This window comes from Sinohyriopsis cumingii, chromosome 7 (assembly GCF_028554795.1).
Source record: "Sinohyriopsis cumingii isolate HCF-2022 chromosome 7, ASM2855479v2, whole genome shotgun sequence".
Taxonomy (NCBI): Eukaryota; Metazoa; Mollusca; class Bivalvia; order Unionida; family Unionidae; genus Sinohyriopsis; species Sinohyriopsis cumingii.
Window position 1 is genome coordinate 113,227,465 of NC_142967.1, and position 22,277 is coordinate 113,249,741.

At 38.5% G+C, this 22,277-nt stretch overlaps 1 protein-coding gene across 1 annotated transcript in view; it reads left to right on the forward strand.

The window, feature by feature from the left end:
• LOC149795951 (uncharacterized) overlaps positions 1 to 18,862 on the forward strand; it is a 79,958-nt gene extending 61,096 nt beyond the window's left edge. Inside the window, exon 7 of the mRNA XM_089963900.1 lies at positions 18,228 to 18,862. Within this exon, the coding sequence (XP_089820026.1) occupies positions 18,228 to 18,268 (41 nt within the window). The 3' untranslated portion in view covers positions 18,269 to 18,862. The remainder of the gene's footprint in view (positions 1 to 18,227) is intronic.
• The last annotated feature ends 3,415 nt before the right edge of the window (positions 18,863 to 22,277 follow it).

Sequence of the window (22,277 nt, forward strand, 5' to 3'; positions counted from 1 at the left end):
GACTTGGTCACAGGCCTTTTTTATACTGGAACGCGTCGCCACTGATTGTCTTTACGTCGTATTAGTTTGAGGACAGGCATGACACGTCGTGCAGGGGTACGTAACGGACTAAATCGAGCCAGTTCTTGCTTGGACAAATCCAGTAAACTTTGTAACATGCCCGATCTTTCTTGGACTTTGATTTTGGAAGAAGGTACTTTGTGAGCAGCAACCACTGCCGCTAAATGGGAGGATCCTGCCACTGGGGAAGTTCTTTTGGGGGTCATCAACGGAGAAGTTCTTGGTGTAATCAACGTCTCCAAGTACTCTTCAGTTCTTGGTGTCATCAACGGAGAAGTGGATGAACGTGAGGATGCCGGAGACGCAGTCACTCGTTTGCGAGTGTAAGGTTGCGTCCTGGCCGAAGTGCCTCTCTTGTGACTAGTTTTCTTCTGTGGGCTTTTCTTTTTCTGGGAACTTTTTCTCTGTTTCTTTGTTTGAGGGCTTCTTTTCTTTTTCCGGGGTGGTGTCTGGTAAGAGGAGGGTCCCGCCACTGTAGAAGGTCTCCTTGGGGACCTGGTCTTTTTCTTCTTGGGGCTTCGTTGGACTTTTTTCTTGGGTATAACTTTGGGGGCATTAGGAACCCATCTTAAGAGAGAGCGAATGATGACCCCTCCTAGAGTACCGCTCCCTCCAGGTTTCAAAATGATTTGTTTTCTGGTTTGAGTGTCGATGCGGGGATCGGCCAGTTGGACCAAAGCGACTTTGTTTCGATTGAAAAAGCGTTTGGTTTGATGAGGAATCTGAATGATTCCTTGGAGTATTTGACGTGCCGTCACCGTGAACCATGGTACGACTTCTTTGAGACTAGCTTCTAAGACACGAGCTCGTATTTGTGGATTTTTTTCTCGACTGATGCCATACAAGCTACGAATCAATTTGACGGGAAGATGCGACTGAAGGGACGTCATGTTGATGTTGTGTGAGACAGACGAAAAAGGGTCTGAGGTTTTTATAGATTTTTTATGTGGAGTGAAATGAAGTCGAGGAAGGAGACGTGTACAGGACAGGCCCTCCGTCTTGGCACCAGTGGTGAAACAAGTGGGTACGAAATCGCAAATCCTCGGGGGTCGTAGGTTTCAAATCGACGAGTAAATAGGCGTGTGGCGTTTGAGTGGCATCATCGTACGCCTGAGTCAGCCAAGGCGTTCCTAACTGTTTGGCTAAGACTTGCACTTGCGATTGATCTCGAGGGCTTTTAAACAAGACCACGTAATGCGCATTGAGACTGATGGTGCGATGGGCTTTACTTTGTTGAAACAAATTTTGGGTGACACTGGCATTACGGTGATGCCCTTTGCGCGTGAACCACAGTTTAATTTCTTCTTCGTCTTCTCCTAACATGTCGTCAAAAATGACCAAATGGGTTTGACGGGAGTCAGAGACGATGCCGTCGTCTTCTTTAGGAATGCCTTCCACAAACACGATGGAATCGCCTTGACTTTCTCGCAAGAGGCTGTACGCCGATTGCCACTCTTTGTAACACCACACGATCCGCTGAGGTGGTCGATCGATCAAATGATGTTTATGTTCAATCAAGCGTTTGACGAATTCGGTTTTGCCTGAACCGCTAGGTCCAGCAATGAGCATGTTATAGGGATGGCGAAGATACAAAGCCTCCCAACTGGCACGATCTAAGTGTTCGTCGATGACTTTGACAGTAGAGGAAGAGGGAGCAGAGACAGCAGAGGTAGCCATAGTGTGAGAAATGTCACTTGTGACACGAAAACAAACAAGACAAGAGTTTATATAATTTTTTCAGAACACGTTTATTGAATGTTTCAAACATGAATACGAAAGACAAAAATACATAAAAGCCAAAGGCTTAAGTACAAGGATAAAAGGCACATGATAACCATGAACGTGGAATAAAGACAAGTGTCTGTACAACATGTTTCCGGTAATGTTCTAACCAGTTCTATAGTAGGGGGTAAGGTCACACAAGTGTCCTCCCGAAAGGGTCTTTTAGGCCTGTCCACGACAGTCCCGTCCTGGATGACGGGTTCTTCTGGCACCGTCACTAACACGGGTTGAAAAGTAACTTTTTTCCTTGAACAACTCTCGTGCATACTGGACCACTTCTTGGGTCCAAGCCTCAAAATCCCATTCTTTCCAGGCACGGACATCTGTCCAATGGGGATGTAAGTCACAAGCTACACACACATCGTCATACACGTCTGTTAAGGTCGAGAAGTATCCAGATGAAAACGCAAGGCTTTGAGCAAAAGGAGTTTTTCGTGACCATTTAAGGCCATTGAGGTGGTAAGTACTGATCGTAAAGAGTCCACAAAGAATCGGCTGGTAAACGAAATCCCAGAAAACAAGTCACTAAGACACACACCACTTGTCGACCCAAATTGAATGGATACAGTTCTTGTAATAATCGATGGTAATGATCCACGGTTTGAATATGGTCATTGAGTTCCTTCCACGGAATCTGTTCAATAATATGTGACATAATCCGTGGCATGGCAACTTGATTTTATAGTGTCTTTGTTTCGGAAGCAATAACGGTAATTTCTAACTAAACATGTTCGTTCTCCAGTAGGGAATTTAAATGTTACATACTGTAACTGAAACGTCAGAGTTTGTCTAGATGTTTCGTCTTTTTCTAAGCAGATTCCATGTAACAAATGTTGGTAATCCTTTAACTCGTCTTCCTCAATACGTTGCAGTAAGTGAATCTCGAAGTAACCAAAATTACGAACGTCTAGTTCATCATCATTCACAAACTGAAAGTGTTCAACAAGGTCTGACCACTGAAAAAATTTCTGACGAATCAGTCCTCTTATACCTTTCAGGCACCAGTGGTTAAAGATCTGGTGACGTAACGGATGCAATTGTTCTTTACGTTTCACTTGTATTTTCACCAGTTCTCGGTAAATCCTTTCTCTCAACTCCTCAGGCAAGCCCAAAATGTTCTCTTGTAAAGTATCCATAAGTATATACACTGTTTTTGGAATCGTTGGGTGGTGGCCAATAGCCTCGTTTACCTTTGTGCCTGATGTAATATCCACTCATAATCAGTCTTCTTATACTTTGGAACAGAGCATAATTTAAAAACGGTTCAATAACTTCGCGTTTGCGTTTCACTTGTATTTTGATCAGTTCTCGGTAAATGCGTTCTCTCAACTCCACAGGCAAAGCACGAATGTTCTCTAGCAAAGTATCCATGAATAGGTCATACTAAATCCTCTTTGGTCTGACACAAGAAATGTACTCTTTGCACAAACATGGTTTTACTTCAGTGTCGAATTTAAATCGTTTAGTCACTAATCTACACATTACAATTCGTTCAGAAGTTTCCTCTTTCACTAAGTTGACATTTTGTTCAAGATGTTGGTAATTCGTTAACTCTTCGTCTGGAATTCGATGCAGTAAGTTTACAATGATGTAGTAGATAGAATGGTCCATAACAAACCAATCCTTTTTAAAACTAGGGGATCGTTGATCAATGTCTATCCAATGGAACACTTTCAATTGAATCAATCCTTGTATAGCCTTCAGGTACCAGTGGTTCAAACACCGGTGACGTAACAGATGCAATTGTTCTTTACGTTTGACTTGTATTTTGACCAGCTCTCGGTAAATGCGTTCTCTCAACTCCACAGGCAAAGCACGAATGTTCTCTTGTAAAGTATCCATGAACAGATTATGGTAAGTTACTTCAATGTGTCGGTCCCACTAAGGGTAAGTAATGACAATTCGGTGACCATCGAGCATGTTTTACGTAGGCCGAATCTTGCGGTTCCCAGTAATGAAGTGACACACCCCAACTGAAGCACTTGACTTTATCTCCTTCGCCCAAGTAGAAAAATCCGGCTCTGGCTAATTCTTCAGGGGTCGGTCCTCCCAGATACTTAGGCCATTTTCCTTTGAACGATTGAAGACGATTTTCAAAGTCGCAGTATTCCGACAAACGCACAGGAAACGAATATTCGTCTTTCACAGGTTCGTTTCGATGAGGGTTGAGTGACATGGGCAGGAGTTTGCTCAGGGCTGGATGACATCCGTAGGGGGGTAGACGTGAAGGTGAACATTCCCCTTTAAAACGAAACCCAGTAAAATGTCCAAGAGGGCGAGCGGCATCACTTTCGCATCCCTCAGGTTTGACACGCACAACATCCCTTTCCATGATAGGGGTAGTGAGAACAAAGTTCCCATGATGCTTTACGGCATCGCTAAGGTCACAACGTACAGCATCGTACCCATAGCAAGGCTCACAATAGCATTCCACTTCAGAAGCCTCACACTTGAATTGTGCCTTTCTAAACAACTTGTTTTGTGTTTCTCTGAAAGTATTCATCTTGTTCGCTCGGTCTTGGTAGTCCCACTGAACTATCGATCTTGCCTAGGGTTCCTTTTTTATATACAGACCAATACCGACGTGTCCATACGGTAAGGTGAAATGATTGGGAAGTCGCACTCGCTTCTGGTACACGATCTGATAGACTTTTTCCAAGGGCCGACTGACGATGTGGTGAGTGGGTAAACGTACAATCTTGTTCGGTTGATAGGTGGTCACTTTAAAGTTTCCATCCTCTCCCGATTGCAAGGCTTCTTTCAATACCCCAAAGTTGACCACACGACTGGTACGATAATTCAGAGTTAGTCCTTTCACTTTGCACGTCGTGTGCACTTCTCCTTGTTTGTCACGGTATTCGTAGCCGTAATTTTTGGGACCGCCACTGACGAAACTTAGAATCTTGTCGTCGGGATGCTCGTCTGTCCAGGCTCCTAAACGGTCTCCTTCGATGTCAGGGTGCTGTTGACTCGGGTGATGGATGTAAATGCAACTGTCCGTGTCAAAGTACAGGACACGTTCCCCTAACAGCTCTAAAGCTTCGTACAATTTTAAGCGAGCATGAGCTGTCACGTAATCCGCAATAATGACATTTCCAAAGGGGTCGTCTTGTAAAAAGTCCAGATCTTCTTCGTAATTCACGACAATCAAATCTTCGCGAACGACGTCCACGTGTTTCATGAATTTAGTTTTGTCGTGAATCATCTGGAAGTAGCGGGAAGGTTCTGTCAAATATTCAGTCTTGGGTAAACACGGTCGTTGCGCCATTTTACCCCACAAGCAATTTAACATCACTTTGGCAAACGACCGCCTGCCTTCGTTTTTCTCGATGTGGTCTAAAGTGATGCCTTCTTGTTCATAGTATTTCTCTTTGAATTGTATTTGGTCTTCGGGAGTGTGACACCAGGAAGGATAGCCGCTGGCTTCTTGTTTCAGTTTCAAAAAGGCATCCACGTAGTCGGCGAAAATGCCTTTCTGACTGGGATCACCCTTGTGGTATTGTTGTGTCTTGGGAAAGTGGCAAATTTCGTACACTTCTAACAGTTGGTATCCCATGTCCAGAGCTTTGAACAATTCTACGCTGACCCAGGTTCTCGTCAAGGCACGTTCTTCCTGGGTGTGCTGGCAAGGTTGGTCTTGGTTGCACGTTTCGGCACAAGTACGGCACAATGGAAACATCAGTTTGCCTTGACAATGGTGAGGTAAGACGGGATGGTATAGGTTCGTGGGAGGCAAAACTTTACACTTGATCAAGCCTTCGTATTGTCGAATGTTTTTCAGGTCGATGTGTTCCGTTAACAATTGCGGGTGCCCTGCAGGAAAGCGACAATATTTGCACACGTAGGGATACAGCGAACACACGTCCAAGTATTTGATTTCTTCTCCTTTCTCTTCGTCGGCTTGGTACAGCAAACAGGTGGCATTGGTCCTTCCTCCGTACAAACTATCCCTCGGGTTCAGTGGGTCCATGAACTGGTAACTTTCCACGAGGCGTTTAAACTCGGGATCGGTTTTCATACGGTGATCGTACTCGTGTTCCCACATTTCCACCACTTGGTATCCTTGCTGTTCTAACTTTAGGCGTCGCTGACAAGTGTCCTGGTACAAGTCTTCCATGGTTCGTTGCAAAAACTGATTATTAGTGCCACGGTCAGGGTAACAGACGGGACATCCGTGAAATAAGCAACCGTTAAACTCGTACACAATCTTGGGGTTTTCCAAGTCCCAGTCATCGACCGAATACGTTCCGATGGTCTTTTCACCCCCTCCGTTGCGAGCATGTTGAATCCACTTGTCTTCCTTGTCGCACAAGTAATGTAACCAACGTAGGGCTTTGACCGAGTATTGACGTTTGACATAGTGGGTCGTTTGAGGGCTGATGACAGCTACGGTGTTTTCAGGCATGAATCGTTGCCGGTACACTAAGGAACACGCTTTGGCAATGGTGCAAGCTTCTTTCAAAGGATCGACCCCTCCGTGTTCCATGAACAGTTCTCGAAATTTTCCACAGCAACGCCGTAAAATGTCCACGTCGGAACGACAATACTTTAGCATTTCTTCCTGAAAGTCGAAAGGGTCCAAGGCGTGAGCCTGGTACCAAGCGTAGAAAGCTTCTCGTTGTTCGGTACGCATGTTGTCGGGGTCGTAATAGTGAGCCTCAGGTAAATGGGGTAGAACGGCGTGTTGATTGGCTTCCGTATTGAAAAAGTGTGGAAAGTACCCTTTAGCCATTTCTGTCATTCCAAACGTTTTAGGCATTCGACTCAAAGGCATGGCCAAATAGCTCATCGAATCTTTAAACTGTACTTGTCCCACTTGCATGAAAATGATTTTGGCTCCGTTCAAAGTCACTTTAGGACGTTCGTTGCCTTGCTCCGTATAGTATCTGAGAAGAAACTGTCCATCGTATCCGGAGAAATTGTGAGCCATCACCGTGGCATGACGATGACAATCTCCGTAACGTTCGATGTCCTCTTGGCTCCACGTCTTGTCGATGGGGTCTAAGACCCATTGGGCAAAATCGGCTAACGTGTTCGGTCCCCGAAAGATTTTTTCACGCCCTCCGGGAATCTTACTGCAGTGAGGGCAATGACTGAAAATAGGTTCTTGAATGCGCTTTTCGCACGCTCCATGAGCCACGAAGAAATTAGGAATGTGAATGCCAGTCTCTTGCATGCATTGGAAATCGAAAAAGATGAAATTGCCTTTCTTCTTGTGACCATCCTCTTTCTCTGGTTGGGGTTGGTATTTTTGCACGTAGCATTGGTGTTCCAAATCCACGATGTGGTGACAAATGTGACATTTTTTCTTTCCTCGACATACGTGTGCCTTGGTACTATTGGTACGTATGCCTTGTCCACAGGTAGGGCACAGTCTCAGCAGTTGACAAGCACATTTCTGCTGTGAACCTTGCGTCTTCAGATGTTGTTGGTAACAGGTAGGGCTGACAAACATGCGCAGACAAGTTGAACAAGGCACTGGTCCTTCGCTCACACAGGGTGCAGAGGCCAAACATCCTGAGCATTTCAATCCACAATGCTTGTGTTGCTCTGGATTATTATGGCCATAGTCACATTTCTCACAGTAATAACTGTATCCCAGGAATCCAGTGATACTGGTAATGGTATCGAAATGGTCATCGTGATAATAGACATGAATGTATTTTCCGTCCTTAAAGTCTTGGCCTCGAAACAACAGAGGTCCGCGCACTTCTTGAGGGTGCACTTTCAAGGTGTAGCGTGGAGCTAGGACATCTTGCAATTTTTGCATCTCAGGAATGCCACAGGGTGTGTCTTTGGACAGTCCGGCTTGTTGTAACAGGAGTTCTGCTTCGTTTCGCTGTTTGGCTCGATCGGATCGTTGAATAGTTTTCCAGGCTCTTTTCCATTCTGCCGTGTCGTTCTTGTTGGCATAGGTTCGTCCCACCACGATGGCTCGAGCTAAACACATCTGGTCTTGAGGACTGTGAATTTGGACAAGGCTACGCTTAATGCTGCGAAGCTCGTTCACCAATAACATCTTTTTGCGTCCGGTCCCTTGAGGAGGAGAGACGTGGGTCATGTCCAATGTGGCTTTTCCATCGGTGATGTCAAACTGGTCATTAGATTGTTGCACGTGTTGAATCTTGTCCTTGACTTTGGAAGCGGTCAATTCTGCAGGGGTGCTAAACTCGATCCAAACAGGGGATTTCAAACCGTCATGTTGTATGGAAAGTCTCAAGCGATCGTCTTCTTTGGGTTGACATTGTCGCTTGAGTGCGGTGAGCAAAGAATCCCACACCCCAGTGATGAACACTTCTGCTTTCTCTAACGGTACTTCAGCCTTGAAATCTTTAAACTTCACTGTGTATTTTCTAGAGGAGCGCTTTTCCGTCTCTCGAATGGAATAGTATTTTTCAGGGTTGACTAAGGGTGGTGAACTTGGTTTAGAGGGTTCGGATTCTGGTTCACTCATGTCCTCTTCAAAATCACTGGCATGAATTTGTGCCAAGACTTCAGCCCTGGTACGAGGCGATAGATCACGTTTCTGCCTCTTTCTTTCTTCTTCTTCATCTTTCTTCTCGAATGAATAGGATCGTTTCATCTTGAGTGAAAAACGTCAAATGACTCAAGTTTAAACACCATAGACTAATTTATAGTCATGGCAGACCAGCGTATATAAAAGGGTGTGTGTCTTGCCCTTTCACTATTCATTTCACTCTCAAACCGAGCACAACGATGGAAGAGACTAGCCAAATCGAACGTTTCGTCAGAGCTTTCCGAGGGGTCATTAGAAAATTCTCTTCAGACCAGCCCACGGACTACTCTCCTTCCTTTCGAGATAAAAGTCAAGATACTTGCTATATCTGTCAGAAGAAAGGGCATTGGTCTTCAGAGTGTCCAGACCGTCTAAAAAGAAAAAAGGGGCTAAAAAAGACAGAAGTCAAGATACCTGTTATTATTGTCAAGAAAAAGGACATTGGTCTCCAGATTGCCCAAAAAAGAAACAAGAGGTGTCAGAAGAAAAGAGGGATTCTTCAGAAGAGAGGGATTCTTCAGAGGAAGAAGAGGAAGAAAGAAGACAATACTATTTACAAGAGGCAAAGAAAAAGAAACAGGAGAAGAAAAGAAGAAGGGAAAAAAGTGAGGAGGAGGAAGAGGAAAAGACGGTGAAGAAATTGAAAAAACAGAGAGACTAAACAATGAAACAGAAGAAGTTAATGAACTTTTTAAAGTGTTCTGTTGTGAATTGTGAATTGGATTGTTAATATTTATAAAGAATAAATTAATGATATAAGGTAAGTGTCTTTGAGTTTTGATTTTAAAATAAGAAGCTACACTCACGCACTCATATACACGTAATATAGGGGTAAAATGTTTTTTTGAGTTATTGGCAATTGAAATTGTATTTCTTTTCGAGAGAAGTGGGTGGCCCTGAAAAGGGCCTTTTTTTGGTGAAGGGGTGAGTTTAAGCAATCAACTTTAACTGCCTTAAGCCCTTGCCACGGCCGAGGCCTACTTCTGGACTGCGTACTGTTGATGATGATGATTTGGTTGAAATCACTAAGGGTGGTACGATAGGCTTAGTCACAGGGTTGACGTGTTTAGCTCGGGAAGGTCGTATTCTCTTCGGTCGTAATAAAGAAGTCTGATACATTTGTTTCAGACTTCTTAACTCCGCTAAAATGTCCAACAGTACCGTGACCGTTTGATTTTCACCCTCTTGTTTCTTTGCTGCTACTTCTTCTTCTTCTTGTTGCTGTTGTTTTTTTCTTACCTCTTCTTCTTGCTGCTGTTGCTGTAGGAGAAAAGCTTGTTCCGCTTCCTTTTGTCGTTGCATACATTTCTCCAATTCTTCTTTCTGTCTCTGTCTAAAATTATCCACTTGCGGTAATGAAGAAGGTAACGAAGGTTCCGGAACAAATTCTTGCGAGGTAAGAAAATCCACAAAATCCCAATTTACCTCTTCTGAAAGTAAGTCCGGGTTCCCTTGGGTGGTCTCCACTGCTGGTGCACCCCAATGAATCGTTTTCTGAGTTTCCGTCTTGTTGAATCACTGTCACATAGATTGACTGCACACAGGCGCTAGCGAATCTATATAGACCACGTGACGTCACAAACTGCTCTCTTCGGATTGGATGCGGGCTGACTGAATTTTGTAACGCGTGTTCGGATTGGTGAATGAACTCAATCCGTTTCAATCCTTCCTCTACCTATAAATAAGCGCAGTTCACTGCATTGATTCACCTGTTCTCGTCGCTTCAAGATGTGGACCACAGTCGAATCATCCATCCTTGTGTCTTCCATGATGTTTAGGACGGACATGCTCATGTATGTCCGGTCCAAGTGGACCGTTGTCGACAAGTCAGATACCAGTCTGTGGATACGAAGAGTGTATGTAGAAAGACAAGGTTGCCTCAAGAGGACACTGATTTATGGCCCTCGAGTAAGACGCAGCTTGAGGACAAGAAGATGCCGCAGATGCCCTTTATGTTAATGGATACATTAACATAAAACCAAAGGCCCTTTTCAGGGCCACCCACATTTCTCGAAAAGAGAATGACTTTGGATTGCCTACCCCTTTTTTTTAAAAAAAAATTTAAAAAAAAAAAAATCCCATATTCAATTCCCCCTTGTCCCTAGATAGACCCACACTTTATTCCCCCCATGTTCAATTCCCCTTGTCGCTATATTTGCCCACGATTTTTCTCCATGTTAAATTTCCCTTGTCGCTATATTTGCCCAGGGGGGTCTGTAATGCTAATTCCCATTGTCGCTCTAGTGCCCCACTTTACTACTATCGTGCGACTGTACAATGGGTATACGTTTGGTTCAATTATTGTTCTAATTGCATAGTTGTGTTCATAAGATTATTTTGAATCTTAATCGGAGTTCATATTTGAGATTATGTGAATCTCTCTTGCAGTGTAGAATACGTTTCGAAACGTATATGCAGTCCATGAAGTTTCTTGGATCTGTACTTCATACTGATTTCATATTTTGTTTTTTTTTTTCAATGTGTGAATGTTGTGTAGAGTAATTTGAGTCAATCGTATGCTGAGAGCGTGAGAGAATCATTGTATTGTTACATCATATATTTTTCTTTATTAATTCATTTCATAAATTTCCATCTTTCTCATATTGTGTTTGTTTTATTCATTTAGTCCAAAAACCCACGTGGGTGTTGCAAGGGAATGGGTAGGTCATGTCGATGTGAGTGCGGAGTTGACCAAAGAGCAGCGTCAACAAATTAATGCGCTTTTGATTAAATACTCGGACGTATTCACCGACAGACCAGGTTGTACAACCTTGATAGACCTTAGAATTAAACTGAATACATCTTACCCCATTAGAATCAAAGTTTATCCGGTACCATACAACGCACGAGAAGCTGTGGACGAAGAGGTGAGTACAATGTTAGATCTGGGGGTGATTGACCCCTCCAACTCGCCATATTCTTCTCCTGTAGTGCTAGTCAGAAAATAAGATGGGACGAACCGATTCTGTATCGACTTCCGACAATTAAATAAAGTAACTGTGTTCGATACAGAACCAATGCCAGATATGGAGGGTCTATTTGCGAAGTTGTCGGGTAACCGATGGATTTCCAAATTAGATCTGTACAATGAATATTGGCAGGTTTCCATTTTTCAAGGGTCCCGTATTTTGACAGCATTTGCGACCCAGAAAGGATTATATCAGTTCAAGGTAATGCCATTCGGGTTAGTATGTGCCAGTGCCTCCTGTTGTCGTTTGATGCGCAAGTTGCTAAAAGGTTGAGCAAGCGTTGATAACTTTGTAGACGACATATTCGTGTACACGAATTCTTGGAGTGAGCACGTGTCCGTCTTGGGGGAACTCTTCAATAGACTCCGCAGAGCGAACCTCGCTGTGAAACCCACTAAATGCAGTATTGGCTATACATTTTTATATTGTCTGGGTCATAGGGTCAGTGGTTCGGGTCAGTTGAAACCTCAACCCAAGCAAGTGGAAGCGATTAGAAACGCACCAAAACCGGATAACAAAACGCAAGTTCGTTCATTTCTAGGTCTAGTAGGGTTTTATAGAAAGTTTATACCAAACTTTGCAGCCATTGCTAGCCCACTGTCTGATATGACAAAGAAGGGGCAACCAAACAAAGTAGATTGGGGACTGCCACAGGATAGAGCTTTTTGCGCGCTGAAACAGAAATTAATCCGTGCACCTATATTAAAATTCCCAGATGTTAGCAAACCCTTTATTTTATGAACAGACGCCTCTGAAACTGGGTTGGGGGCAGTTTTACTGCAATAGCAAGATAACAAGTTACCAGTAGCTTACTCGAGTAGGAAATTGCTACTCAGGGAGAAAAAACTATTCCGTTATTGAGAAAGAGTGTTTGGCCATAGTGTGGAGAATTGAGAAGTATCATGCGTATCTTCTTGGGAGAGATTTCGTTCTCGAGACTGATCACCAACCCCTATTGAATTTAATCTAGGCCAAGGTCGCTAATGCCCGATTGATGCGTTGGGCGCTGACACACCGTGAGGAGTTGAAAATATAGGGGCATACTAATTGAGTAGGGCATGAGTGGAAATTTTGGATAATTTTTTACCCAGTATGGAAAATCCAGATTTCAGTATAACCAGTGTAAATATTGTAACATATCATTAGTAGTTATTTTTCTTTTATTCTTGAGGGTTTTTTTAAAAAAAAAATGTGTACATTTGTTTCTTTTTTGGGGAGAGGTATTGTCACACAATTATAACTATGTGACTATTTCTCGTTGTACATGCGTGCAACGTTATCTAGGGTGAATAAGTGTTTTTCCAGGTAAGAGACTGTATTAACATGTTCATCTCAAGAAATTATTTGCGACGAAGGGACATTAATAACATGATATTCACGGCTATTTAACCCTGACTTAGGCTCACTCTCTTATGGATTTAAGTAAGATCGATTTCTAAATCGAGACTGGTCGTTTTGGATCACGTCAATGAGTGTACGCTCTCCATTGTTCTCCAGTCATAGGGATGATGTGACTGTCGCTCTGATTGTGACAGTGACTGTGAATATGACTAGAACTGTCTGAAGCTGTATAAAGTTGTTTAGAGCTGTCTGGAGTTTCCAGAGTATTTAAGGCTGCGTGCTGTGTCGATACGTCTGTATGTATATTCGTATGTCTGTGCCACGGACGTAGACGTAGCAAATTCAAAAATGGTGCTGTATGCTGTCTGTACGTGTAACGTATGACTGTACATGTGGTGGATCCATAAAGTGTGTGAGCGGCCGCTAAGAGTGTGGGCCAACCCAAGGAATCATGCGACTGTACAAGGGGTCTAGAAGCATACGTTTGGTTCAATTATTGTTCCAATTGTATAGTTGTGTTCATAAGATTATTTTGAATCTTAATCGGAGTTATATTCGAGATTATGTGAATCTGTCTTATAGTGTAAAATACTGTTTGAAGCATATATGCAGTCCATGAGGTTTCATGGATCTGTACTTCATATTGATTTCATATTTTGGTTTATTTTCAATGTGTGAATGTTGTGTAGAGTGATTTGAGTCAATCGTTTGTTGATAGCGTGAGAGAAACATTGTATTTTTACATCATATATTTTTCTGTATTAATTCATTTCATAAATTTCCATCTTTCTTACATTGTGTTTGTTTTATTCATTTAGTCCAAAAACTTACTCGGTTTCTTTTCTGCGACAATGTTATTAAATCATACTAATTACCTAGATCAGCTGTAATACATTTAAATGTTTGAATTAGCTCCGACTTGTTCCTCATATTGCTTAGTTTATATTTCCCACTCTTTTCAATATGCGGCACGTTAAGTTTTCAAGCACATAACTATGCTATGTTTGTAGTCCCTTACTTTATTCATTGAAACCATCTTTCATGGTTCAATAATAAGTGACATATGAAAAAAGTAGTTCAGAAAATAAAATAAGCAATAAAAGGAGATTGTGATTAGTCACTAAAGGTAAAGAACTACTTTTTCTAGCGGACAGACATTAAAGGTATCTGCAGACTGCATTTATTCCATTCATTCTGTAAATACACAGTTGCTTGCAGTCAATCGTAACTGCGTTGGAAATGCATGTATGTGTATTTGTATGTGATATACATAAAATATATGTATAGTAGATACACTGTATCTCTGATATACTATATGCTGTATAACGTTTGTCATTAAAAGGAAACTCAGCAAGGCTTGTTTTCTTTCATGAAAATTTTATACTTATTTTACTCGTGACGGTAAGCATTTACTCAAAAAACGTAGATATGCTTTATATATTATTTTGATTCTGACATTGACATTGAATAATGTCTGCTCGTTTGCAATACCTGATAATATTTTTTAAAAACAATATATTACAGGCTAGATGTGGCTTTTGTATAACGGTTGTATAAGCCTTTCAATAGTTTTAGCTTGACTTACTTTTTATACTTTTTAGGCCAGAGGAAGAGAAGGAAATTGATTGCATACATTATTTTTAAAACTGTCGAAACTAATGCTTTTCATCTATATTTGGCTGGTGAACTGTGATTTAGTTCCTAATAGTGCAGCACATTATGATATAAACATAATTGTCATTTCGAAAACAAATGCTTCAGTTTTTATTATTTGTGTTTTTATAACCTCAATAGCTTTCGCCAAAGCCATGAAAGCTTGACTTCTAAATAGTTTGAGTTCACTATGCAAAATATAATCACAGAATATTAGCAAAGGATAAAAGGACTCTAATTATTACCATTTATCAGGTACTGGAGGAAGCAAATGTCCTGTTAGTTGCATTTGATTTGTTTGCTAATTGGAAGACTTGTTTTGAAAGCGAATACTGATTAAGGCATTTAGTGATTATTTTGTCATGATAGCTATATCTATAGTCTTTCAAAACGGTGTATATATTATTTGCTGTGTCAAAAGAGGAATAGTTAAAACCCAACAGTGCTATGAAAGCAGTGATCGTTTTTGAAAATATACTTTTATGGAAAAAAATTGTTTATGTTAGACGAGTGCATATTGTCAGATCTCGACATTTCACTCAATAAATTGTAGTAAAGATAGCACTGCAAAATGATATTATGTGGAATATTGTTATAATAGTAAAAAGTCATTGTTTATATGACAAATATTCAACAATACCGGCAACACTTTATTGGGTATATTGGTCAGGTTATGTTTAACGCTGGTCTCGATCATACTTGATCGCAAGAAGTAGAAACCTAGATTTGGATAAAAGTATGTCTGTCGTTTCTTTTAGAATGTTAATGGATTTAACAGTGACATGCATTGTACAGGCAGGTAAAATAAAAGTATGTTTCGGAAGTTGAATCGAAAACCCCATGAACTCTGGTAATTCTTTTCGAGACGCCAATATCTAAATATTTATTCAATATCTAATCTTTAAAATCCATAGATCTCTAACTAGAAAAGAAAAGTGGAGATTGCATTCCTCATATGTATCGTACTATATTGTCACAAGTATTAAAAACGAGATATAAAAGCGAATCAGTGTTTAATTAAGCATATTTGAGTCATGTCTCTAAATACTGGTACCTTTGCGGTAATTGTTTGAATGCTAACACAGATAGGTTTTGACGGATACGTTATGAAAGACTGAGTGAAATGTAGCAAACATTTCGTTACTCAAGTATTGTAAATTATATGAAAATTGCTGCACAGATTAATAGTGTTATCACAGTATTATCCCATGTGTAGCCTCGTATAGCCAGCATAGTAATAAATTCCGGTCATTCAATTTTCCATTAGAATATTTCTTTTGCAGACGAGTGCCTATTAACATGATCCATTTATGTTAATGTGGTTGTCTACCACTGATCAGATGCATCAAGAGTTTCGGCAATTTCAAATGGAAATCTAGATTACAATTACGTTCATTGCATATTACGTGAAACAAATTATTTATTTATTTAAAGAATTTCTATTTCTTTGCATCTAAAATGTTAAGTCCTGAACAACTCACTAATACAATTGTTTTTATCCCTATACTTGACCTCCATTTAAAGTAGAGAACTGTTTTGTCTTTTGTAATTTTTTTCGGTGTACGTATGGACCAGTTCAAAACCATGAATTTTCCTAAACATAATAACACGAATCCACAGGCCATTTAACTGCATGCATCTCTGATTGTCTTGATGCTATCAGTGATACATGGTTCATATGGTTAATGATATTGCTTAAGTAAGACCAATGATCGGGTTTATGTAGCACATCAACCAACATTTTTTTCTTTCATTCAACATCTATAATGTGGGCTGGCCTGGGCGTAATTTCAAATGACATTTCGACGATCAAACTCTATAAACTTTCATTGTATATGCATATATTTATAGACACATTGATATATACACATACACACGTTCCTAGATAAATTATGAATAATTATAAATAATGCCCAAATTAATATTACACTTGAAACAATTAGCCATTCTCTATATTGTGATATCTACGGGCAGTGCTTATTACATTTACCATTAATGGGTTTCGAACATTTACTGGTTATATTTTTTATTCTTACAGCTAATGTGGCTTACTAAATTTTCGGTTGAGGTTATTATATTAATGGGAGTTTATATTCATTATTGAAAGATGCATTATATTTATGGGAGTTTATTACATGGATAGTTTGACCACCCAATAATTGATAGCTTTATCCCATTTTATCCCACATTGATAGAGTGACCAAACGCCATATGTCCAGAAGGACTCCTCATCAGAAAATGATGGAAATATATTGCCGTAACAGGATTGTAGGCACAAAACAAACATTTTGTAAGATTCAAAATACAACTTATTTCCCTAAAATTAAAATTAACAGTTTGTAAATGAAATCATAGTTAGTCCTAAACGTTCTATCGCAAGTCTGAAACTATCGAGTAATCCAAATAAGTTCAAGTGGTTATACAAATTAAGTTCACTCTGTTGTGATATTGTGCCAATAGTTTTGATGTATCACAATTATAATCCTAAATGTTTTAAATGAATTCACAATGTTATATATAAGGACTTAAACTAACAGAACAAGACATGTTAAATCCAACAAGCGTTCAATTTTCCAAATATAAAATATTTAAATAAAATACAAAATTGCAAAATTGCTGTTTTTCTCATTTATATCTAATTTATTTTAAAATTCTCTGAGTGTCTAATGCTAAAACAGATACAAAAATGAGATATATTATTTTGTTTCTCATTTTTCGTACTGCAACATGATGGAATACTGTTTTCTGTTTAATTTTCATCTCGTGTCTTTCGATCGCCTTCTGTAAGCAGTTGTCAAGGCAATTGCACCCTAACTAGTTCTTGTCCAAGGAGAGGGGTGTCTCATTTTTCCATAAATAAATCTGTATTTCTTTTGTCAAATACACTAATGAATTATCAAGTACATAATTCAGTATGGGCACACCATATACAATAATGGAGATAAGTACATAGTATTCATATAAAACGAGTACTTTCACAGCCAAGGTTTTCAAACTTTATCCAGTTGCACAACCGTCAATATCTTTATTCACCTGTTTATAAGATGCTGATAATGTTTACACCCAAACTCTAATTAATACGATGTCGAAAATAATATCCAAGACGTATCAGTAAGATGAGATAATATTTACACCTGAAGATGTGTTCTTAGAATTTATATAATAATATGAACCTAACCGGGTTTGTTTGTTTTAGAGATTTTAAGTCTTGAATCGCTTTACTTATTGAAAAGCCTTAAAAGTTAGAGGACATCAACATTATCGTAGTAATTATTATAATTTTGAAATTCAGCCGTGACTTTAAGCACGATAAATTTAATTTATGCATATTTAGATATCTAATATCATTCTATATGTATAATTGCAAGAAATATTGTGCTAGATCACGATTTTTATCAAACTCAGATAACAAAACGCTTGAATACCTAACCCTGCAGAAAGACAACAATTGTTCCGGTTCCCTGAATTTGGTGGATTTTCTCTCTCTCTCTCTCTCTCTCTCTCTCTCTCTCTCTTCCATGTTTGTGTATTTATATATCTAGTTTAGTAATGATTTTAATTTATTTATTCGTTTGCTATTGGAAATAATTTCAATAAGTAACGAATCCACTATTTTTGTGATTCTATGTATTTAAATGCATTTCTTTTTTGTCTTAAAATCTTCAGAAAATGGAGGAATAAAAGAATATCATCATCATCCATGTTTGTGTATTTACGGATTATATTTCACTACCGTTTAATTTCATGCCGTTTTACAAATAAATGTTATTCCTAACTATCTTAGGCTAGTTGATATCTTACGTACACATTCATTTTTGTGGTTTAGAATATCCAAATAAAAGATTATGATGGTTAGAAATAACATTTAATTTATTTATTTCAAGCTGGTCATTTCATACTTTCAGCTGGGCACCATCTGTACGAGAATACAATAGTGATCCTTTGAAAAGTGTAAGAACTATCCTGGCATAAACAGAAGAACTCCTCGTCAGAAAATGATGGAAAGTTATTGCCGAAACATGATCATAGGCACAAACCGAAACATTGTGTAAGATTCAAAATATAGTTTTTTTTTCCCTAAAATATAAAGTGTTAATTTACCGTCTACCAGTCCTTACAATCAAAATGGATTTATTTGTGGCGCGTGCAATTACTTTCAGCATGTGTGTGTGATTTCGATTTTTAATGTAGCTTTAAAATAATTCCAGTCATATCGCTATGATGTCTGCAGTGTGGCAGTTTATAGAGATGTCTAGCACTGGTGTATCATGCTGCAGATATGTAGCATGATGTACCACACAGTCACATTATCCTGAGACCAGGAAGACCAGTCCTAACATTAAATTTCAGGATGTAAAACCCACTGGCATGACCATCTATGATAACAACGATCTTACAACTTTCAATTCATACTATTTCAGTTGGCAAGGTACACTTCCACCTTTCTCAGCATTATAATTTAACAGTAATATGTCAAACAAATATTTAACTGGTCGGGAACAACTATAATATCATTATCCTGCCTGACTCGCAGCGATTCATCAAATCCAATGAAAACGCAAATTTCCCTGAGCTGGTGGATATTACAATAGCAAAAACAACAAAAACCCAACAAAAGGGAGTAAATGATGGGAAACATCTACGCTGGGACTCAAGTTTTAGCTGACCAGATTTAAACAACGTATGTGATGGAAGAAAAAGAAAGTACGAACTATTTGATCGTTTGTTTCTTGTTTGAGGTTTTTTTCCATAAATTTGGATATTAAATGTAGTTTGAAAAATGAAATTTATTTTATGAAATGTGTATAGAGTGCATGAAAAGCTTAAAAAAGCTTGCATTTGAAATTATTTTACCTTGTGCCAACTCCAAATAAAAATTGGTTTTGACGGAGTGGAAATTTGTCTAATTTAGGTGAAAAGGAGTAGAAGTATATATATATATATATATATATATATATATATATATATATATATATATATATATATATATTTCAAGGAGCGGTTGAAATTATAATTCGGCAAGAATTTGATAAAAACTATTCAATGTATCTTATAGTCAGACTTAATCTCATGTAAAACACGGTATCTGAAGGTTCCTTCATTTTCTTTAACTTTAGCTCATATAACTATGCTGGTAGTGTTAGAATTGTTTAATCGCTGTATTTATAAAGGTATCTGCTATATCAATTAGCATACAATTACTCTAGACAGAAAAGTTACGATTGGTATGAAATATCCACAGCTGTGATAATACTTCACAGATTGTACGGATTTGACTTTTGCCGTTCTTGGCCCATAATGTCAATATTAACAAATTAAATTAATTTTCAACTGGTCTTTAGTTTAAGCAAAAACGTATTCCATATTTTCGACCACTTAAACAACATATACACGTTGTGCCTTTAAATGTAAGTACATATAAAGGGATACGAGAGAGAGAGAGAGAGAGAGAGAGAGAGAGAGAGAGACTCATTGGCTGTATTTGAGTTTTATTTTATTCTTGTTCTTATTAGACAAAAGTGTCTATAATTAAACAACCAGAATATCAGTTTATTCTATCATAATCTAGTATTTAAAATACTGGTAATAAAATCCCATCAATGTTGCACAAATAGTGATATGGGTGACTGATTAAAAGTCTTGCTTATGCAAGTCTTTTCTTTCGTCTGATTAAAATAGGAGTTACATCATACACAAATCAGCTGTGTAAGTATGAATTAATGGATCAGCCATAAGAAATTATCTTGTAGATTATATGAATTTTTTCATTTTGAACTTTATTAATCTTACACATGTGATATACAATATATGTTTATTGTCTTTGCTTATATATATATATATATATATATATATATATATATATATATATATATATATATATATATATATACAAGAAAGCTAGTATTATTGTTTACTACATATAATAAACACGATTGAGCTGAAATACAGTTGTTTTGTGAACAATGCAATTATTACTGTTAGAATAATGCAGTGTGAGTAACTGGAAACTTTCTTTGAAAACGAGATGTAAACCAGTTTGTTACACAGTTAACACTGAACGTTGGTCCCTTAAATAGTTGAAAGACAAGCATGTACAAAATGCTAATATAGCTGATCAATCTTAATGTATGGTGTCATAAAACAAAACTAAGTACTGGTAAGAGTTGCCTCTGTCAGTCAAATATGTTCATAGAGAACAATCTTGTGACATGAACATTCATTTTTGAATAGTACGATATCTTGCTTTTTACATGGTCACATTGATAGAAATTGCCACCTGCACCCTTCTGTACAAAAGTAACACTGACAAGTCAATGTCACCAAAATACAATCAGCGTTTGGAAACCTCATAATGGATCTATACACCAAATTTCGTAAAGTTTCAATACACTATTACCTTGACAATCAGGTCTGGGTGTCACGGCCACCAAGCCTTATTTAGATCTTGGAATCCTCTCAAGGTATCTTGACATTTAATTTGGTCTCGGGTTAACCTGCAATGGACTGGTCTCGAATCCAGGCAGGATCTTGAAGTCTTGATGCTTCACCTGATGGAATTTAAGAAAAAAGTTGGCCTCATAAATTGATTCAGAGTGAACTTTCATCACACATAAGGCCTCGGTTTCATAACTATTTTTCCCCTTCTTAGTGTGTTTTTCAGTCATCACTGTTGGAGGTACTGGAAGATGGCGTTGGTCAGCATTTACATTATTTGAGCAAACAAAACATTAGAACCAAATTTTGTAATGGAGATTTTGCTGTAGGATGTTTCTGTAATTTATATGACCATACAATTATAGGAATAGATTACATATTTAAAGGGAATAGCAATCATCCAACCAAACAGAATTACCAACATAGATGACAGGTAACAACAATTTATATTTGATTTTGCTTTGGCAATATATCCCTTTTGACTATGTCATCAGTAACTGTTTCCCCATTTAAGTATTACAAATATTCAGACTGAAGAACCCTTAGTCTGAAAAGGAACACAGTTACATAAAACTAATGTCTGAATGTCTGATATGCACACCAAAATAACTGCATTCTTGTTCTAAATGTTGGAATATGGATGTAAAGGTGCCAAATATTATATAAAGTAATGTTTATATAAGTAGAATTAAAGAGTACATCATCACAACCCTGGCTATACCAAACAGCAAAAGTTTATACAAATTGATGAAATTAACACCATGCTAAACTCTTAAGGAAGAAAAATTCTTCTATGGGTCTCATAACAATGGCTTAGAAAGAAAAAATAATTTTATAGTATGTTAAAGGAAATCAAAACACAATGTAATGTTATCTGATGTGTGCAGTTGTTGTACTGGTACCTCAGCTAGTGTAGTAATACCACAATTAGTGTAATTGTGCCTCAAGTAGTATTGTGGTTCCTCAAGTAATGTAGTAATACATCAGGTAGTTAAGTAATGTCTTAAGTAGTTTAGTAATACATCAATTAGTGCAATAATACCTCATTTTGTGTAGTAGTCCCCAGGTAGTGTAGTGATACATCAATTAGTGTTGCTATACCTTGATTAGTGAAGTAGTACCTCAGGTAGTGTAGTGATACATCATTTAGTGTTGCAATACCTTGATTAGTGAAGTAGTACCTCAGGTAGTGCAGTAATACATCAATTAGTGACGTAATACATTCAGCCTATATGAACTGTTTTTTTTATTAGCATAACTTCATTTACATGTTATTGAAGGTGTCTATGGTATAAAAAAACGTTATGTCAGCACACCTGCATCATTTAATAAAGTGCAGAGTTGCCTCCCTTACCTCTTACAATAAGACATGCCTCCTGTATGAAAACTTCCGCTCTGGCTTTAACCAGATTCCAGGTGGAATTTTAAAGCGGATTTCACCTAAAGCCTAGATTCTACTTAGTATAAACTTTAGGTGGATTCAGGGCAGATTCAGGGTGGAATATGAACCGAAATATGCA